General features: G+C 40.0%; 1 protein-coding gene across 1 annotated transcript in view; it reads right to left on the bottom strand.

Annotated features, from left to right (window-relative positions):
- LOC122792347 overlaps positions 1 to 22,251 on the bottom strand; it is a 480,531-nt gene extending 458,280 nt beyond the window's left edge. Inside the window, exons 1-2 of the mRNA XM_044060140.1 lie at positions 22,242 to 22,251; positions 18,616 to 18,791 (exon numbers count right to left, since the gene is read on the bottom strand). Of these exons, the coding sequence (XP_043916075.1) occupies positions 18,616 to 18,791; positions 22,242 to 22,251 (186 nt within the window). The remainder of the gene's footprint in view (positions 1 to 18,615; positions 18,792 to 22,241) is intronic.
- Positions 22,252 to 22,486: the final 235 nt, after the last annotated feature.

The following is a 22,486-nucleotide window of genomic DNA, read 5'->3' as shown; positions in this document are numbered from 1 at the left end:
GTCAGGTTTTCTGGGTGCAGGAGGTAGGGTGTCAGGATTCAAACTGGATTCTAGGAAAACATCATCCACAACATCCAGGACTGGGGGAATGGCCAGGAGTCTGTGCTGTGGAAGATCTAAGAATTCCCTGAGTCTCTTTTTAGAATGAGGGTAGTCCTGACATTCCCGTTGGAAATGCTCCCATAAGGTATGAAGGATTTCCTCAAAGGAAAAATCCTCAGGTGGAGAGGCTGAGGGGAATGGAATCCTCTGCATCAGAATCTTCATAAGCAGAAAGGGGTTGCATGCCTTCATATTCAGATGCATCAGAGTCATCCGACTCCTGTTTAGACAAAACTACTGGGGACATATCTCTTTTTCTTTTGGAAGGGATAGCTTGTCTTCCCCTGATAAGCATGATAAGGTCTTCTGCCATTTTAAGCATTTGAGACTGGGGCAAGGAAGCGGGTGCCTGTGAGTGGGTTGTCAGTTTCTTGGGTGTAGTTCATACCCTTAGCTTTAGAAACTCGGTCGTTTTGGAAAGAACGGTAGATGCAAAAGAAGTTGTCGGTTTGTGTCGAGAATCGGAAGTGCGAAGTACTTCCTCAGAAGCCGGTGCCTGCTCAGCAGCTCTGGACCCATCCAAGAGAGAGACAACTGCAGGGTCCTTAGTCGAAGAAGAGTTTTGCAGCATACCAGACTCTGAAATGGTCTTGGTAGCGGCCTGTGAATCCACAGAAGCGGGCATCAGGGGCTGCAAAAGTGCCTCACTGAGGACCAGAGAACTGATGACTAGCTTAACAGAAGCGTCGTTGGTAGGTTTGGACCTGTGCGGTCTGTCTCTGTCTTTATCCTTACATTTATTCAGAAGATCTGCTGTCAGATGGCTTACCAAAGCCATATCAGAATTCGAGGACTGTAAGCAAAAATATCTAGTAACAATAAGGGCCTGATGATGTATAGTTCTGGCGTTGAACAAAGCACAAAAGTGACCGAGTAACGTCGTGGTCTGAGCCTAAGCAAGTGATGCAGTAAGAATGAAAATCTCGGTATGGTATTTGCTTTCCACAAGCGAGACAATTGTTAACTTTTTCTGACATCAGTTAGTGGAAGAAAAAAGGATCCCCAATGGGGTACTTAGCTTTAGAAGACTTCAGCTTCAATTTGGAAGACAAACTCAGGTAGCAGCCAACTGGCACTCGTGCGAACTGCTTCTGCTTCAGGCAAGAAAGATTGATGTAATGGCATCGGCTGCCTTGCTTTATACTGCTGATGACCTGACATCAGTCCTGAAGCAACAGCAACTGACGCAGAAATACTAAGCTTCTGTTATTCGGGCCGGCCGAGGGCTACCCTGGCAGGGATAACCCATATGTGATGACTGCAACATTGAAACATGAAGGACATCTGTTATATGTAAAGGACCTTGATTTGTTTTTTTTTCAGGAAATTTTAAGGGAGTAGTTGTTATAAATAAGTCCCTTTACTTATAAGTTAAGAGAAGGCATCAGTCCCATATAACATGGGGACTTTATTATAATGAGAAGATGACTTGATAAGACCGGACATAGACAATGGTCCCAAAGGTATGTATTTGCTATTTGGTGGGAACTTGGATACAGCCTCTGTAAGTGAAGGCTCTGAAAAGATATTTTACTGTTCCCTATTGTCTAAACATGTTAAGGTGTCTTTACACACTGGAAATGTAAAATAATGCATCTGGAAATGTTACAGTTATTTGCATGGGTAGATGAAGCTGCATTATCATCCATGGGCATTAGCCTGATTTATGACTGGGAAGAAGGAGGGGATATGAAAAGGTAGGAGTTACTCACATCCGCTCTCCAATATTAAGTGAAGAGTTCTAGTCTTGACAAACCTTCAAAATAGAGCTTCTTTCACTTGAAAGTTCTAGAACTTGGCAATAAATTGTTTTGGTAAATTGCCTAATTTGTTGGCTATAGTAGGCATGTTCTACGGCAGAATCTACAGCAGATTGCAAATGTTTCTGAAGTGTAATTTTGGAAGATAGAAAAGTTGTGTCCTTTAAAAGGGGTGGGTCATGGTACTGGCTTCTGGGCTGCAATACCCCAGCTAAAAATAGATAAAAAAATGAAATGTGTTAATTCAGAAAGCCAACTATTATTTTTAAATTAACAATAGTAGTTGACATTCTGTTGTGTTCCGAGTCTCTGGAACTCTGCTCAGGCCCTTGAATGGAGTTCTGAGGAAATCCGGAACAAAACAAAAAATTATGCTTCTTGCAATTACCAAATTGTTTTGAAAACAGCCTGACATTAGGCTTCACAGTCATCAATCAGGTTTGATCTGCAGTATTCTGCAGTGACAGAAGAATTGTTCAATGAGCAGCTCACAGGACTGCTGCAGGAAGCATTAAGGAGACTTTCCTATTGTCTCAGGTTGCCTCAGGTGACTGAGGTAGCCTGAGCCAAGAAGGAAGTAGTTAAAGTGGAAGAGGAAGCCCAAGCACAGGGAAAGTTTATTTATCTATTTATGTATTTATTTATTTTAAAGTATTTTTTTCAGGCACTATATGTGCTTTTGCCAGAATGTGTAAAGAGGTTAAGTACTTAAAAGTGTGTGTGAGTGTGTGTGTGTGTGTGTGTGTGTGTGTGTGTGTGTGTGTGTGTGCGTGTGTGTGCGTGTGTGTGTGTGTGCGTGTGTGTGCGTGTGTGAATGTATTTATTTGTGAGTCTGCATACACTGACAAACCACTGAAGGAGTCTTTGGGGGTAAATGTTTCATTTTGTTATTATCTTTAGGTATTGCAGCCACTACATCTTTCTTCCAGGATGTTGTTGCTTCTTCTCCTTTTAAAATACTGTTAAACAAACCTTTCCGGGTCTTTATAATTTTCTTCCCTCCTAGTTTTCAAACCTCTACAGGAATATCATCTGTTCCTGGAGACGTTCCTGTAGATTGGTTATATATCACTATCGCCATTTTTAATCTGCGCTCGCAAGTAACGGATTTTGTAGCATTTGAATATCTAACCTACCCATATTTTAATTCTTCCATTTAAGCTTTTTGAGTACACATATTTTCTTTTAACTTTCATCAAGGTCACAATATTTCTTAGGGATCTGAAGTGTCTCAGAAATTTTCCCCTTTGGTTCATTAATTGGCAACCCCTTGCCCTTAGGGTGGCCTTCCATTATGTTCAAATTCTTTTGCCCGGAGGGATTAACAAAAAATCAGGCACAGCTCCATCAGGGTTTCCTCGAACCACATTTCCCACCTTCTGACCCAACTTGGGATATGGTCTTGAAGGAGTGGAAAAATGGACTCCCACAGCAGAGAGAGTCTTGCCTACTTCCTGTTCACACCTGGTTAGGGTATCCTTCACCTGTGGTCCAGAAACAGAGCAGAACCATCAAGGGGTGTTGATGAAAGATGCCCGGAAGGGTTTCGCAAAGCTTGCATAACCACATCCAAGCGTGCCCTCCTCAAAACCACGCCTGTACCTGTGGCCCTCTACTCGCTTTCATCGGCTGTATAAGAGATGAGCCACCACGGAGGAGTTTACTATCGAATTAAGAGTCTCACCAGCTGGGGAGGCAACCTTAGCCTGGGTCCCCGCAGCTGATGGATCCTTGAAGGGTATCTCCTAGCTCTTTAAGGAGATCCCTTTGAAGGCAGGCAAGTGCTGAACAAATAGTTCAGCTTTAATTCCTCATGGAGAAGGTCGCTGAGGAAAAACTTATCTGCTTCCCATATCTGTCCATCAACTTAGATTCCTTATTAGAGGATGGACAGATGAAGAAGTTTGAGCCAACTCCTTTTTTGTGGCTTTCACTGCTAGCACCATGGCATCAACGGAAGGAAACATCCTTGGTCAGAAATTGTTTCTGTCTTGTGGGGCAGTAATAAATTCTGTATGGGCCTCATTGGAGTTGGTTCCATTGTGTCTGGAGCTGCCATGCCTTTCAAGCCACCTACAGACATCAGTGGATCGAGAAGGTGGAGACACTCCAGGAGGTGGAGGGTCAGGATCCAAATTCACATCCAGGAATACCGACTTATCCTTGGAAGGGTTAAGGGTAGTCCAGTTCCCCTCTGCCTAAGAATCAACTGGGCGATGTCTGGAGAAGAAGTGCCCAGATCCCTCCAAGGATGATGGCACCATGGGAAGAGATCGGGAGCCTAACGACTGAACTGTAGAGGGAGGTATCAGTGCCGACGGTCCCACGATCCCAGCCTCAGCATGCTCCGGCCCTGAGCTCAAGGGATGAGTCGAAGGGGGAACTACTGCAGAGACAGGTAGAGCTGAACCCTGATGAGGGGGGCTGGATAGCATTTCAGCCAGGGCCTGCGATTTTAAAAGCCTGCTCACCACTCTCTCCAAATCATGGTCAGACAGTCTAGATGACTGAGAAGAGTGGGATCGATGACTTCGCTCCGATTGCAACAAGGGCGGCCCCAGAGCCGAGTGTATCGACTCTAAGGATGGTGATCTGGAGTGTTTTTGACTCCCCGACGGTTCCGGACAGAAGAGTGGGGCAAATACTGGGAGATAGGTACTTCGGCTCCAGTCGGAGCCGGTTGGCTTGGAAGATAGGTACTTTGGTTCCAGCTGGGAACCGAAGTTGAAGCAGAGATGCCACACCCGATGATGGCTCCGGAATCCCTTGGAGCCAGCGGCTTCGATAAGCTTGGAAGGTTTCACTGACTGAGCCTTGGCCGGTGCTCCTTCAGGCTTTAAGCAAACCCCTAAGGACAGCTTATTTCTACGCTCCTGCAGGACTCTTGGACTAAAGGCTGACACACCGTAACAAAGAGTCCTGCAGGTGCTTAGGGTGCCCAAACAATAGACAAGAAGTGTGACCATCTGTCAGTGACATTTTCACAGCAAGAGTCACACTTCTTAAAAGAATCCAGACACTTTCGCGGTCTTTAGACATTCCTGTAAAGGAAAATCAAAATACAAAGAAAGAGTACAAAGGGAAGTAGGTAACTAGAAAAACACACACACAGTCCACAATAAGTTACTCACACCCTAACAGCACACAATAACACACACTATAATATAAGAAAGGCTAAACGGACCTAACAACTACCACAATTTCTAATAAGAAAAATTTTACTACCTTAAGAAAGAAACAAGGATAAGCCTCTGGCTTACCTTAAAAGAAACAGTAGTTGGGGAGGGAGGGGAAAACTCTCTGAAGAAAATGAGTTTTCAAGGGGGATTAAATGCCAACAAATACTACAACTATGTATGAGACACTCAAGTATTCTAACCAATAATATACAAAAAGTTCTAAATATATATATCAATAAAGTGAAAAAATACGACCTGAGCTCAGTAAACATAACCTCAGAGTAGAAGCGGCAAACTAGATCTGGTATCTAGCGCCAGGCATCATGGGATATAGGGGCCTGCCTCGGCCCAGTAAAGCAGCTCTTGAATCTTTTGAAGATGGCCGAAGTCAGAGCCGAGGATCGGCTCCGAACCCAACTCCAGCAAGAATGAAGGCTGGAGATAGACAACTAACATCTTGCTTTTGGGCCTCTGCCCACTGATTTGGAGGTAGATCAGGGAACCCTTTTGGGGATGGAAGAGTGTGGAAAGAAAATTTACCCAGCGGTCGCTGGTAATGGTGGCCCAGGTGTTTCTGTGAAAGGAGAGTTTTTCTCCTAGGGGTAAGTGAAGGTGAGCAGAGGGAGGGGGTGGTGGAGGAGAGTCATTGTGAGTTCTTACCATGAGGGTGTGGCTTAGAACTCCCTGTTTTTGATGTGCAGGGATTCCACTATTTTGATCTCTGCATTCCCTGTGACTGCTGTCGGGGGGGGGGGGGGTCTGCTTCCACGGGGTCTGGGCTGAACTGACTTGGTGGGAGCAGGAAAGGACCAGTGCTTTGAGGGGCAATGCCTACTGAACCTGGGTGGCTGGACCTGTAATGTGCATAGATTTAGCTTTTTAAGACCTCCTCTGCCTTAGTGCCAAATAAGTTGTCTTTGTGCAAGGGTGCATCCAATAATTTAGATTTAACATGGTCTGGCAAGGGCTGTTCCTTAAGCCATGCATGCCTTCTAAGGACAGAACTGGTGACTGCTGCCCTGTAAGAAGCTTCTAGGGCATCAAAACCACAATGTAAGGTGTGCTTAGTTACTTGACTAGCAGAATACATTAACTCTTGCAACTCTTTAGATTCTGCACAAGCAGGAGAGGAAGACACTTTTTGTTTGAGGAGTTCCATGGTATGTTGCTGACATTTTAGCATATGGAACTGGCAATGTAGTGCTCTGATAGCAAGAGCAGCAGAGGTGTATACTTTTTTACCCCATCTGTCTAGTGCTCGGGAATCCCTATCTGAGGAGGTGGGATTCTTAGCCGAGGTTTCTTTAATACCTTTAGGCCCTTGAGAAATTACCTCAGGGTCAGCAAAGAAATTTGTGTGAGTCAGGGATTCTAATACCTGTCAGGTTTTCTGGGTGCAGGAGGTAGGGTGTCAGGAGTCAAACTGGATTCCAGGAAAACATCGTCCACAACATCCAGGACTGGGGGGAATGGCCAGGGGTTTGTGCTGTGGAAGATCTAAGAATTCAATAAGTCTCTTTTTAGACTGAGGGCAGTCCTGACATTCCCATTGGAAATGCTCCAATAAGGTATAAAGGATTTCCCCAAAGGAAAAATCCTCAGGTGGAGAGGCTGAGGGGAATGGAATCCTCTGCATCAGAATCCTCATAAGCAGAAAGGGGTTGTATGCCTTCATATTCAGATGCATCAGAGTCATCCGACTCCTATTCAGACAAAACTACTGGGGACAGATCTCTTTTTCTTTTGGAAGGGATAGCTTGGCTTCCCCTGATAAGCATGATAAGGACTTCTGCCATTTTAAGCATTTGAGACTGGGGCAAGGAAGCAGGTGCCTGTGAGTGGGTTGTTGGTTTCTTGGGTGTAGTTCGTACTCTGGGCCTTAGAAACTCTGTCGTTTTGGAAAGAACGGTAGACGCGAAAGAAGTTGTTGGTTTTTGTCGAGAATTGGTAGTGAGAAGTACTTCCTCAGAAGCCAGTGCCTGCTCAGCGGCTCCGGACCCATCCAAGGGAGAGACAACCGCAGGGTCCTTAGTCGAAGAAGAGTTTTGCAGCATACCGGACTCTGAAATGGTCTTGGTAACGGCCTGTGAATCCACAGAAGTGGGCATCAGGGGCTGCAAAAGCGCCTCACTGCGGACCGGAGAACTGATGACTAGCTTAACGGAAGCGTTGTCGGTAGGTTTGGACCTGTGCAGTCTGTCTCTGTCTTTATCCTTACATTTTTTCAGAAGATCTGCTGTGGGATGGCTTACTGAAGCCATATCAGAATTCAAGGACTGTAAGCAAAAATATCTAGTCGCAATAAGGGTCCGATCATGTATAGTTCTGGCGTTGAACAAAGCACAAAAGTGACAGAGAGGAACGTCGTGGTCTGGGCCTAAGCAAGTGATGCAGTAAGAATGAAAGTCTCGGTGTGGTATTTGCTTTCCACAAGCGAGACAATTGTTAACTTTTTCTGACATCGGTTTGTGGAAGAAAAAAGGATCCCCAATGGGGTACTTAGCTTTAGAAGACTTCAGCTTCAATTCGGAAGACGATCTCAGGTAGCAGCCAACTGGCACTCGTGCGAACTGCTTTTGCTTCAGGCTCCACGGCACGAATGACTGATGTAATGGCATCGGCTGCCTTGCTTTATACTGCTGACGACCTGACGTCAGTCCTGAAGCAACAGCAACTGATGCAGAAATACTAAGCCTCTGGTATTCAGGCCGGCTGAGGGCTACCCTGGCAGGGATAACCCATTAACCCATATGTGATGACTGCAACAGTGAAATGCGAAGGACATCTGTTATATGTAAAGGGCCTTGATTTGTTTTTTTTTCAGGAAATTTTAAGGGAGTAGTTGTTATAAATAAGTCCCTTTACTTATAAGTTAAGAGAAGGCATCAGTCCCATATAACATGGTGACTTTGTTATAATGAGAAGATGACTTGATAAGACTGGACATAGACAATGGGCCCAAAGGTATCTATTTGCTGGTTGGAGGGAACTTGGATACAGCCTGTGTAAGTGAAGGCTCTGGAAAGACAGCATTTCTATTGGATATTTTACTGTTCCCTATTGTCTAAACATGTTAAGGTGTCTTTACACACTGGAAATGTAAAATAATGCATCTGGAAATGTTACAGTTATTTGCATGGGTAGATGAAGCTGCATTATCATCCATGGGCATTAGCCTGATTTATGACTGGGAAGAAGGAGCGGACATGAAAAGGTAGGAGTTACTCACATCCACTCTCCAATATTAAGTGAAGAGTTCTAGTCTTGACAAACCTTCAAAATAGAGCTTCTTTCACTTGAAAGTTCTGGAACTTGGCAATAAATTGTTTTGGTAAATTACCTAATTTGTTGGCTATAGCAGGCATGTTCTACGGCAGCATCTATAGCAGATTGCAAATGTTTCTGAAGTGTAATTTTGGAAGTTAGAAAAGTTGCGCCCTTTAAAAGGGGTGGCTCATGGTACTGGCTTCTGGGCTGCAATACCCCAGCTAAAAATAGATAAAAAAATGAAATGTGTTAATTCAGAAAGCCAACTATTATTTTTAAATTAGTTGTGTTCCGAGTCCCCAGAATTCTGCTTATGCCCATGAATGGGGTTCTGAGGAAATCCGGAACAAAACAAAAAAATGATGCTTCTTACAATTACCAATTGTTTTGAAAACAGCCTGACATTAGGCTTCCCAGTCATCAATCAGGTTTGATCAGCAGCATTCTGCAGTGACAGAAGAATTGCTCTATGAGCAGCTCACAGGACTGCTGCATGACGCATTAAGGAGCCCTTCCTATTGTCTCAGGTTGCCTCAGGTGACTGAGGTAGCCTGAGCCAAGAAGGAAGTAGTTAAAGTGGAAGAGGAAGCCCAAGCACAGGGAAAGTTTTTTTATTTATTTACGTATTTATGTATTGATTTATTTTAAAGTATATTTTGTTTCAGGCACTATATGTGCGTTTGCCAGGATGTGTAAAGAGGTTAAGTACTTAAAAGTGTGTGTGTGTGTGTGTGTGTGTGTGTGTGTGTGTGTGTGTGTGTGTGTGTGTGTGTGTGTGTGTGTGTGTGTGTATGTGTGTGCGTGTGTGAGTGTATTTATTTGTGAGTCTGCATACACTGACAAACCACTGAAGGAGTCTTTGGGGGTAAATGTTTCATTTTGTTATTATATTTAGGTATTAAAGCCACTACAACTTTCTTCGAGGATGTTGTTGCTTCTTCTCCTTTTAAAATACTGTTAAACAAACCTTTCCAGGTCTTTATCATTTTCTTCCCACCTAGTTTCCAGACCTCTACAGGAATATCATCTGTTCCTGGAGACGTTCCTGTAGATTGGTTATATATCACTATCGCCATTTTTATCTCCTCTCCTCTCCTCGTATCCTATTTGCTAGTAATTGAACCTCATCTACCTCTAGCCTTGGCATATGTAATTATTCCCTAAACATTTCCGTTTGTATTTTTTCTTGAGTTCCACATTTCTCTTTTACACAGATTTTCATAAATTTTTAAAAATATTTCTAATAGCTCTACATGATCACTCTTTATTTTCCTTCTTATAGGTTCATTAAACTTGGCAACAACCCTTTCTACTTTCTGTTGCCTGAGCAATTATGTTCAAAGATTTTGTGCTCGGGAGTTATTAACAAAAAAAAAAAAAAATCAGCTGCTTAACAGCAATCTTTCTAAACTCAAGCATATTATTAAGGAAGTCCCTTATTTTCTCTTTAGCACTGCAGTTGTGCCTCTTCTTGTTCAGTGAGATTCCCCCTATTCTGCAATATTTTAACCTCTGTCAGCCCCTCTAAATAATTCTTGTTACTTCTTAATCATATCTCCTTTTCTTTTATTTCTTCCCTATTTTTAAAATCCACTTTCATCTTAACCCACTCCCTCGCTATATTTTCTGAAGAAATTTCTATCTTTCCTAATAACTACCAAATAATTTCCACTACCCATTCCTTAAATTCCTCTCTGTTTAACAGATAGGTGGGGAAGTGCCAGTGTCTCAGTTTTATTTCATTACTCTGCATTTTTATTTTAGTTATTATTGATGCATGATCTGAAATAGTTATTGGATCTGTATCAAAACTTTCAATTAAATGCACATCATCTTCTTTCGGCTGTTCCCGTTAGGGGTCGCCTCAGCGGATCATCTGTTTCCATTTCTTCCTGTCCTCTGCATCTTGCTCTGTCACACCAACCACCTGCATGTCCTCTCTCACCACATCCATAAACCCTAGCTTAGGCCTTCCTCTTTTCCTGTTACCTGGTAGCTTCATCCTTAGCATCTTTTTCCCAATATACTCAGCATTCCTCCTCAGCACATGCCCAAACCAACCTCTCTGGCTTTGTCTCCAAACCTTCCAACCTGGGCCGACCCCCTAATATACTTATTCCTAATCCTGTCCATCCTTGTCACACCCAGTGCAAATCTTAACATCTTTAACTCTGCCACATCCAGCACTAACTCCTACCTTTTTGTCAATGCCACTGTCTCCAACCCATATAACATAGCTGGTCTCACTACCCTCTTGTAGACCTTCCCTTTCACTCTTACTGGTATTCGTCTGTCACAAATCACTCCTGACGCTCTTCTCCACCCACTCCATCCTGCCTGTACTGTCTTCTTCACCTCTCTTTCACACTCACAATTACTCTGAACTATTGATCCCAAGTATTTAAACTCTTCCACTTTCGCCACCTCTACTCCTTGCATCCTCACCATTCCTCTAACATCTCTCTTATTCACACATATATATTCTGTCTTAGTCCTGCTGACCTTCATTCCTCTTCTCTCTAGAGCATATCTCCATCTCTCCAGGGTCTCCTCCACCTGTTCTCTACTCTCACTGAAGATCACAATGTCATCTGCAAACATCATAGTCCACGGGGACTCCTGTCTGATCTCGTCTGTCAACCTGTCCATCACCATTGCAAATAAGAAAGGGCTCAGAGCTGATCCTTGATGTAATCCCACCTCCAACTTAAACGCATCCATCACTCCCACCACAGACCTCACCACTGTCACACTGCCCTTGTACATATCCTGTACCACTCTTACATACTTTTCTGACACGCCTGACTTCCTCATACAATACCACAACTCCTCTCTAGGCACCCTGTCATATGCTTTCTCTAAGTCTACAAAAACACAGTGCAACTCCTTCTGACCTTCTCTGTACTTCTCCATCAACACTCTCAGAGCAAACATCTCATCTGTAGTGCTCTTTCCCGGCATGAAACCATACTGCTGATCACTAATCATTATTTCCCTTCTTAACCTAGCTTCTACTACTCTTTCCCATAATTTCATGCTGTGACTGATCAGTTTAATCCCTCTGTAGTTACTATAGCTCTGCACATCACCCTCATTCTTAAAAATCGGTACCAAAACACTTTTTCTCCATTCCTCAGGCATCCTCTCACTTTCCAAGATTTCATTAAACAATCTGGTTAGAAACTCCACTGTCATTTCACCTAAGCACCTCCACGCTTCCACATACATGTTCTTGTGAAATATAATTAATGTCTAACCTAGCCCAGTTTTTGTACCTTGGGGAATGATATGCAAATTATCTCTGAGCTCCTACTGCTGAATTCACATCTTCCATACAAAATATTTTCATAAATTTCTTCAAAAATCTACCCTCTTTTGTTATATTTTCCATTCTAGGCTCCCAGATCCACCCTCACTATTGCAAATCAAATTCTATTTCCAATCTAGAAGTAATATTCCTTGACAAGAGATGATTATTTCTCCTAGAATTGTCTTAAGCGCCATTATAGCAGTTTTATGTGGAATATAAATATATGCCACTGTAATCTTCCCCCCCTTGCCAGTAGCCCCTTACTACTACAAATCTACTATTATTATGTTTTCCCCTCTTCTATCACAACTGGCGCTCCTTTAGCAATTAATATAAATTTTCCCCTTTTCCTTTGTTCCAGATATTCCACTGAATAACCATCCTGAAAGCCTTTCTTTGTCAAATTCACATGCTCAGTTCTTTCCAAACGAGTCTCCTGTAGCATAACTATTTGCACTCTTCATTTTTAATATGGTTCACAACTCTTTCTTTTTTGTATATACCTGTGAGACCATTCACATTCAAAGATAATATGGAAAGTGTTGTCATTATGATTCCACCTGTTATGTAGAACAGCTTATTTAAATGTCTAGTTTCAACTTTTCTGTTACATGCATACACTAATGTTTGGCAGGCTGATCCTTTGTACAGTTGTGTCTTGTCATTTCTATTTGAACTTATGCCACATCTTACAAGACTTTTTGTTTTAATACTCTCAACCAAAAAAAAATACACACCCCCCAGAACTCCCCCAGAACTTATTAAATGATGCAAACACACAAATCAATGTACATCTTCAAATATTTGTTTAACTTTCCTAATGGGAATGATTTTTCCAGACTGATGGCTATACTCACAGGCTTGAAATGACCTATAATGAAGGTTATCCATGCTAAGACACATGGTACAGCCTGTACTTTTATTCAGACTAAGTGCTATCTGTTGTCTTATCTTTATTCCTCTCCCAGATGGAAAAAAAAACACTTGAGTGCTTTCAGAAAATATGATCTTTTAACCATTGAAATCAAAAAGTATTCTGTTTTTATTGTCCTTATCAGCTTGTATCCATAGTAATATGGGAACCAGATACACAGCTGCTTGCACTAAGAACATTTATTTGCTACAGGGAAACTTTTCATTACCTTCAGTGTTCTTTTATTTACTTGTTTCCACTTAAAACTTGTTGTTAGATCAAGCCAAGGTGCTTAATTCACTCATTCCCCTATGCAAAGGTAAGGAAAAGCATATCAGTTTTACTTACATCATGTTCTTTTGTACAGACTTTCTTCTCTTTTTACACTGCAGTACCCATGTTTCATAAAACTGAACAAGAAGAAAAAAAGAAGAAGGGAAAAAGGGCTCAAAAAGGGCTCCTGTTTACTTTAGTATCTCTTACATACAAATAAATTATAAGCTTTACCATATAACATACAGTATATATCATGTTTTATAAAATATTGTTAGCACAAAAAATGTTTTATGTACACTTGTCTCTTTCCTCCCCTTAATGTTCTTCCAAACATTAATGAGGGCATATGCTTAGGAGTCCCCTACAAGTTTAACAAAGTCAAAAAAGTCCAATATTTTGAAGTCTTGTTTTGCCATACATTACAAATGTGATTGATTTTTTGTAATCTCAAATGTATTCATAAATTTCAGAGTTGCTGGCTTTCATCCTTTTGATCTCCATTTCCCAACTCCAGTCTCTGGTTCATTTTCAAAGTACTCCTGGTTCTTTTAGTCAACCCCTGTGCTTTTTTCTGTCTCTCATTTTCTTTGGAACATTGGAAAATATTTCATTGGCATAGTCTGTCTATGAGCTCTATTATCAGAAGAATAAGAAGCAGAATCCCCTTCTGTTTGATAGCTCACTTTTTGTTGGACAAACTATTGTATTTCCTCCTTGGCATCTTAGCATGTTCTGCATCAAACAATTACTTTGACCCTTCAGGAAAAAAATATTCTGAAGATAGTTGGATATAGCAGTTTGAATCTCATACCTGCTGCTCAACATTCCCTTATTACTGGAATAAATTTACTCTTCTGCCTGGTAACTAAGCATTTAGTTAAGTAAACCACATGGACTGTTTGCAGTTGCTCCTGCTATTAACAAAATAATTTGTTTTATTGTGGGAATATTTGACTTGGTCTGAACTGCACATAAAAAGCAAGAACTGACATTGTTAAAATATGTCCCAAGGAGTAATCATTTTCCATAGCACTCTACTATCTCCAACTTTTAGCACTTTGTCTTTCTGCCACAATTTTGTCAGAAGCAACTCGTTCTGCTGTTAGGATTGCATCCTTACTTTTAGAGGCCTTTGCTGCTTTTTCATGGTCAGGTTTGGAGCATACACATGATGTGACTTTTCAATTAACTTCTGCTGTGGAATACCAGTCCAGTTACTTATTTGTGCTTTCATAAAATTAATACATTCTGATCCTTCAAGTTTCTCTGGTACAGCAGAAATTCTCAGGTTTTCCTATGTGCTTTGTCCTTTAATTACATCATTTTTTGAAACATCTCTTCTTGAGCTGTCTCATGCTCAGCCAGTCTTTTCTTCATTTTGGCCCCTGATTTTTGCAGTTTTATCAGCTCATCTGAATATCAGTTTGAAGTTTCTTCCATTTTTACAGCTTTTTGTAATTTGAGTTGATATACTACTTCACTGTTTCATTTATTTTTATCATCTCTGAGAACATCTGACTTATTATTTTTCCTCTATATTACTGAAGGTCATGTCTTACACCAAAGCTGGAGCTTGAACTGCTTTTTGCTGAACAGCTGCAAGATTCTTCCCAGCCAGTGTTTTATCCTCATCTTTTGTAGTTGATTTTTTTTCAGGTTCTCTAAATTTCATCTTTGCCGGCATCCAGGTAGTACACTTATTAGCCAGTAACTGAAATTTATTCAAAAAACACAACTTCATTGGCTCTCTTTTCTAAGTTTCTGTTTTCACACTGGCAGAGATTATTTTAAGCTGTTAGTCAGTGTGCAGCCATCTTGGAAGTCCAACTGAGCAAGCTTCTTCATATTTAAAGTCTGTAAGGCTTCACCCCTGCAGAAGCTGGCCACTCAAAATGCAACAAATACCCCTACAGAAACTGGCCAATGAAAATCAAGCACTCCAGTCCCTCACTGGAACCCAAGCTCAGCTAGCTGTCATGTGGAAGCCTCTGCTCTCACCAAAGTCAGGAACTGTGTTGACCTGGTCCTAGAAAGCTGATGAAGTCCTTGTTGTGTAATTAATCAGCAAGAACCCAGACAGAAAAGGTATTTGTAGACTTCTTCTCCTTCTCTGTAGTCCCAGGCTGCCAAGCGTAATCTTCACAGAGGATAAGATCTGGAATCCCAGTTTGTTTATGTCCCATGTCACTGTGGTGTTGTCTGCAATCACTTGTGGTTCTTGGAACCACAGATGACTGAGAGGTGAGTGCAACATTTCTTTTATGTTTATTCATTTTGGTCTGTCATTTTTGTTCCAAAGACCTTGTGCTTTTTACCCCACATACATGGCTCCCCTTGCAAAATCTGCAGAGTTCATAGTTGCAGACTGTGCTGGACCTGGAAGGGAAAACAGGAAACCTGCATTCAGATAAGACCTTGTTGGGATTCTCGCCATCAAAGCAGTCTCTTTTTTACAAATTCCAAAAACAGAATTTAAAATGTCAGGGGGTATTGATGCTGGCACAAAAATGATTATAGGTATGATTGAATCTTTCTCATGTGGAGTCTGGCTAGATGAATCACGAGAATCCTAGATGCCATGAATCCTACTATCCTGAGGAATTCCTTTGCTGAAGTCCTGGACTGAGTAGAAACATTCAGGAATAGCTCTATATACAGATCTTTTTTCCATTGAAGCAAATCCCTTTGAACTGAAGTATCTATGAGACACCCCAGGAAAATAATCCTATGGGACAGAGTCAATTCAGACTTTTGAATGTTCCCTAGAAACCTAGTCTGTGAAGGAGATCTCTTACCCAAGCAAGAGATTCCTGACACTTTGAAAAAAGACTCTGAAAAATAAGCAAGTCATCTAAATACACACAATGTGAATACTTTGTATTCTGCAATAGGCTATTACTACAGTTAGACACCTTGTGAACATCCTTGGAGCAGTAGATAATCTATATGGTAATACAGAGAGCTGAGAGTGTAATCCAGATACCGAAACCTTTAAAAAGTTTGAAGTCTGTGGCTATCCTTTAAATTTAGAGTTATCAAAAAAAACTGAAAGATGGAATACAATGTAACAGGTTATGAAGGGATAGCTTTTTGAACTTTGGAACTTTTACAAACTGGTTAAGAAAGGAAAGATTTAGGACTGGCCTCCATGAATCTTTTATTCTTTGGTACCAAATTACCCTTGAATAAAAACATTTCCCAGTCAGAGGAGGAACAAACAGTATTTTATTTACCTACCATTGTCCTCTTCCACGTATATAGTCTCCCTCTTACAGTTGGCATGAAAACTCTAAAGGGATTAGCACCCAGACCACTGATTTTCTATAGCTTTGCTTTAGCTGTCAATGGTCTTGGTGTGTGAAGGCTGCATTTATGCTTTGTGAGCTGGTTGGCTGTTATATAAAACCCATATAGCTAAAGCTACTGTAGAAGTGATCAGATGATGAACATTAAGAGAAATACCTATGAATGACTTCTCCTCTTCTCACCCACACACCTGTCTCCCCCTATTAGTTTCACACTTACTTCTAACAATGGCACCCTTATCTCTCCTGACCAAACAACCAAACTTCTAGGAGTTACTGTCGACAACCTACTAAAATTTGATTTTCATATCCACTCTATCATAAAAGCAACTAACAAAAAATTAGGTTCTCTCTACAGAATGAAATCTTTCTTAACTCCTGAAGCAAGAACTACCATAGCCAGAACTTATCTTATCTCTACTCTACTATATGCATCCCCCATATATACTAATCTTTCTAAACATAACATCAATAGGCTTACAACAGCCTATAACAACATTGCCAAATTTGCCACTGCCTCTCCATATAAAACACATCACTGCCTAAACCTCCTTAACCTAGGGTGGCTGGAGTTACCTCACCTAATTCAATACTATCAGCTTACTACTGCCCATAAAGCCCTTCACCACCCAGAAAAGATACCAATGCTCTCCACCCTGATAAAACCCTATAACAACCTAAAACCCTACGCTCTTCCAATAAAATACTGATTCAAACCTCTCTATCAAAGAATACAGCAGGTGACTCTATATTTTCCAACTCAGTTGGTAAAATTTGGAATCAACTTCCTACAGACCTCTTAGCCCAAACTTCTATCACACTATTTAAAACTCAACTGAAACATTTTCTAACCAATCACCGGCTTTGCTCTTGCAATAACCCTAGCTGATCACGTACCTCCTACCTTCTCCTGCATCCTTTGCACTGTCTCCCAACTCTGTTTCTCCGTTTTATTTTTCATCTCTACCTGAGAAACTGACTCTCTCAACTTCAAACTAAAATTTTCTAGTAACTCTATCTTTTGCTTTTAAACTACTTAATTATTTCTGTCTCACATTTTATATACCTGTACTGAAGAAATTTGATAGTCTCTGTTTTCACCTTTTGAACTTAATGCCTGTTTTAGTTGAGTCTTAAATTCACTATGTAATTATGAATGCCTGTTTTAGTTGAATCTCAAATTACCTTTGTACTTTGACCTGTACTGTAGAAATTTGATAGTCTCTGTATTCACCTTTTTGAACTTACTGAAAGGAAAGCCTATATGCCTGTTTTACTTATGTCTTAATTCCCTATGTAATTTTAAATCCCTGTTTTAGTTGCGTCTTAAATTACCTATGTACTTTGAATGTATTTTTTTGTTATTATGCATTAGATAGTGGAGCTTTTCTCCTCGGGCCTCCACTGAAAATGGACATGTATCCAGTTGGACTAGCCCGGTTAACAAATGTAAAATAAAAAATAAAATTTAAAAATATAAGGGTAACCTTCTGTGAGCTTTTTCATAATTAATGTGTTCATGTTAACAAATGCCCATCTTTAGTTGTAATAAAGATCTTACTGTACTACTTAATCCAGCATATTTAAAAAAAGTTTACATGTAATAACTGATGTGATTAAAGTGGTTACATCTGAAAATGCTTTTAAAGAAAGAACATTCAGTCAAACCAATACTTGGTAGACTTTAAATTGGAAATGTCATTGTAGATGTTTTCCTTCTAGGTATGTGTGGATATCCCCCATGAGTGGATCAGGGTTCACTATATCCAGGACATGAAATATTGTGCCCGAGTTTCTTTATCTTTTTTGGAATAGGAGAGTTCAAGAACATGGTTTGGATTGGCCTAAGAGATTTTGACAAAGTATAAACTTAGGTAACTTAAGCATTTAGTTAAGTAAACCACATGGACTGTTTGCAGTTGCTCCTGCTATTAACAAAATAATTTGTTTTATTGTGGGAATATTTGACTTGGTCTGAACTGCACATAAAAAGCAAGAATTGACATTGTCAAAATATGTCCCAGATAAGTCTGAGGGGATTTCAGAGTGTGTGTACGGGTGTGTGTGTGTGTGTGAGGGGGTAAATTTGTTAATTTTCCAACCACTCATTAAGACTTTTCTCTCCTCTCTAGGCAAAATGCTGCCTTTTTACCTGCAGTATTTTCTAGTACATCTAGCCTATACTGAGTAGTTGTTTAAAGTGAGATAGGTAGAAATGGTACAAAATATATTTTGGTTAGAAATACATTTTTATTACCAAATCATTCTTGTTGAGCTCAATTTTGTTCAACTAAAAGTGGTGGTCATATTTAAAATAAAGTATTTTTTTTTAATTTATCCATTTGTTTCATTTTATTTTAGGAGTGATTTTCCTGAGGTGCTTATATTAACATTCCTTCATTTAGTAAGAAAATATTGATGACTGAGGTGAAAAAATGCATTGGACACATTTTGTATCATTAACCGTTATGCTTCTAAATAAATACTGATATTTAAACATTACCTTTTTCTTTAGTCCATATATCTCAGCTGCATAGTAATGTTCCTCTAAAACTTGACCCAGCAGAAAGTGAGGTTTTGGGTCGTTGGGCTTTACAGTAATTGCTGTAGCATAATTCACTGCTGCCTGGTGCAAAGCATCCAAAGGAGAGCTACCTTCCTCATAGCCAGTTGTATTTCCTATTAAAAAACAAGACTGCTGTTTATTTATGTAGTCATTAGAAGCAAAATCCCTTTATCTCTCTCAAAAATCACACACACACATACACACACACACACACACACACACACACACACACACACACACACACACACACACACACACACACACACACACACACAATTTTGCAGAAACATTTTTCTAATCCAATAGAAGTATTATTTTAGTTATCAAAATGGATTTTAATTGTGGAAATCATACTAGCATACTGTAATATTAAAATTAAGACTGGCATCTGGTTATTATTTGTTGAATGCTAGATAATATTACAAATTAAAGTGCTTTGGCCTCTCCTCCTGTACTATAACAACATTTTGGGAAGTGATGTGGCCTTGGGTCCACAATAATTTATCTGTTACAATGGAACATCATGCCATCAGTTATTTTACTTCACGTTTCTTCTCTACAATCAGTATACCTCAAGACTTCCAAGTGAAGAAGACATATAAAGTACTCATAATAACACAATATCCTTTAGAGTATCTCTTGCAGCAGATCTGAAATATAGGACTTTCCCCATCGCAGGTGTCATTAAGAGACCACAGATTTTTTTTGCAGGCCTGTCCTTGTGTCTTTTTCAACTTCTGTCTCTACACCACTCACTTATGTGCACAGAAAGTGACATCTGCATTTGCCCTCCGGCTCTTTCTTACTCTGTGTATTCTTAGTGAGTTAACTGCTCTCACCTGCTGAAAGCAGGCCAGATCCTTAGGATAAGATACATGACAAGAGTATTAGTAAATTACAGTATCTGCATTCCAGATGAGCTGCACAGGGGAATGACAAGTGGAAACCTTCAAATCTGCTTCAACAGGCAGTTTCAGGGGATCCTATTTCATGGTAAATGCCTGTAATTATTTTAAATTCTTACTTTGAAATACTTTTTGCATTAAATCCCAAATATATGATTGAATCCCAAGCAATTGTTTGAAAATACATGAGAAGGTCAGCAAAATATAAAGCAGGATGATAAAAAGCCATCTCTTGGCTGATACCATGTATGATAGCTCTCTTTCAAAAAAGGTGCACATCCTTGGGGAAGAGAGCAGACATATTCCTGAAGAAGTGAGCGTTTAGAATCTCTGACAAAGGCATACTGCACATTGATTGTCTTAGAAAATGCATTTATTATAAAGTTTGCTAGGGCAAGCTTAGACAACATTTTCACTTATCTGCCCTTCAAAAGGACTAAATATAGACAATACAGTTGTGTGCAAAGTACTTGAAATGATAACAGATCTTTCAGGGAGAGGTCACTGTAGTAATACATCATAACAGATGGGTTTCCCAACCTTATGTATTTTCTGTCCTGGTCAGAGTTTTTACCAGAGTGTTTTTCACCAGCTTTGCTCATACACTTATGAACGCCAACTCTGGTCTCATATCTGCATTTCATGAGATGTTTGTTGGCACATAGGATGCTCCTATATGGCCAGCTTTGCTAACAGCCCTCTTCTATCATCTGAGCCACTTCTGGCCCTCAAAAGGAATTGTGAGTATAGGAAGTTATCACCTTTAGTATAAAATAATCTTACTCTAATTAAGAAATATTACAAAATGAAAAACTAGCAAAGCAGGTATAATGAAAATTATGTATAACTATCTTAGAAGGACAGAAGAAATGTATCTTTACTGATACAGTGACATACAATGGAGAGCTTTATTGTATTGTCATAAAAAGCAGTGTGGTGGACCAACCATTTAGAAAGAATCTGCTTATTGAATGGTAGGCTTTCTTTTATTTTCAACAAAGAAAAAACATGACTCTGGGCTACCATGGCTGCCAAGGCAGAAGATTTATTACAAAAACGTGGTATAACGTGGTATAACAGAACCACTTCTTCAGAGCATTTAAAAAACATGCAATACATATTTATAATCAGAACATACCAATCAATGAAAGATATACAATCACATGCTAAAAACAATTAAAAATTACAAAAACATATTAGCTTCCAAACCAATTGGAAGCAAAAAATAAAAACATCAAAATGTACTTCTGTTTGAGAAAACCAATCAATAAAGAACATAATAAAATAACTTGTCATGATTGGATAAAAGAAAAACATGCCTATAGTATCTACTAATCGAATTGACTTCCTGACCAAATCCTCTTAGTACTTGGCTACCTTAAGAAATACAGTGGTAGGAAAACAAAACTAGATGCCCACACCTTGACATGAAAACATACAAAAATTTAAGGGAGTAGAGTGAATGGCTACTGCAGTAGTGATCATTTGATCATTTACTGTTACGGCAAGTTTACTTGCACAACTGTTCTATGTTCTTCACATGGATCACTGCTGCAGTAGCCTAAGCTATATGGGTAGATTACCATATCTTAACATGACTGGGAAGAGGAGGTTCCAGAGTCCCTGGGGAATGGTCCTAGCAAACTCTGTCATAGACATGGAGAAGGAATCTTGTTTATAGCGCTTTGTAAAAGTATGCACAGAGGATCAAGTTGTTGCCTCAGGAATACTTCTAGAATCCAACCCTTTCCAAAACACTACAGGTGAAACAGATGCCCTAGTAAAATGAGCCTTAACTCTTCCTTGAAATCGTTTTGCTGTGGTGCTTAAACAAAAGGTAATCACATAAGATAACCATTTGGAAACAGTCTCTTTTGACAAAAGTTGTCTTTTTTCTCACCTTCAGAAGAAATTAACAACTTACCGTAAGTTCTGAAGGATTTTTTCTGTCAAGATAGTACCTGAGTTGCATGTGGACATCCAAGGAATGCAGTATCCTCTCTTCCTCAATTTTAGGCTCTGGAAAGAAGACAGGGAGATAGCTTGGCCTAAGGGAGATAGCTTGGCCTAAGTTAAATCTGAATACCCCTTTAGGCATAAATGAAGGATTAGTTCTTAAGGAAACCCTAGCTTTGTAGAAAATGAGATAAGGTTGACCCACCATGAGAGTTTGCAGCACAGATACTCTTCTTGCAGAGGTCAGAGCAATTGATGAGCTGATTCAAATGGAGCAAAAGTTGTGATACCAAGGAAGAGTCACCAGTTTTCTGGCAAGCTTTGTATGGAACATGCCTTTCAAAAACATTCCCATATGAGAATGCATTGAAAGACAGGGATCCATGGGCAGACATGCTGAAATTACCAATAAATGAACCTTGACCGAGGAGTAAGACAGGCCAATAATAGTAATTCACACAAATACTGTAAAAATAACAGAGACAATCTAGTCCTGAATAGGTGATGTTTTTCTATACACCAACTAGAAAACCTTTTATATTTACTAATATATGATTTTTAGTAGCAAATTCACAGAAAGTGTCTAAAAGTTATTAAAATACTATCTTTCAGTCAGTTGTAGTTGTTTGGGGTGGTGATGTATCAGACATCCCTGGTCTTGTGTAAGTAAATCCTGTCTGTGAGTAAGCCTGTAATACTTACCCTTGACCATTTCCAAAAAAAAAAAAAAAAATGGAGAACCACTGCTGCCTGGGTCAGAAGCCAGTGGCCACAATGGTTTCTGGGGAGTCCTTCTGAATTTTTTAGAATAACCCCAGATATTAGTGGAAAGGGTGGAAAAGTATACATGAACATTCCTGTCCAAGAGAAAAAAATGCATCTATATTCCAGGCCTTTTTGCACGGAGCAGAACTTTGCCAAATGAATGCTATGAGCAGAGGCAAAAA

The sequence above is a fragment of the Protopterus annectens genome, chromosome 1.part2 (genome assembly GCF_019279795.1).
Source record: "Protopterus annectens isolate FY-2018-M chromosome 1.part2, PAN1.0, whole genome shotgun sequence".
Taxonomy (NCBI): Eukaryota; Metazoa; Chordata; order Ceratodontiformes; family Protopteridae; genus Protopterus; species Protopterus annectens.
Note: the sequence above shows the minus strand (reverse complement) of the source record. Positions and strands in the feature narration are given on the sequence as shown.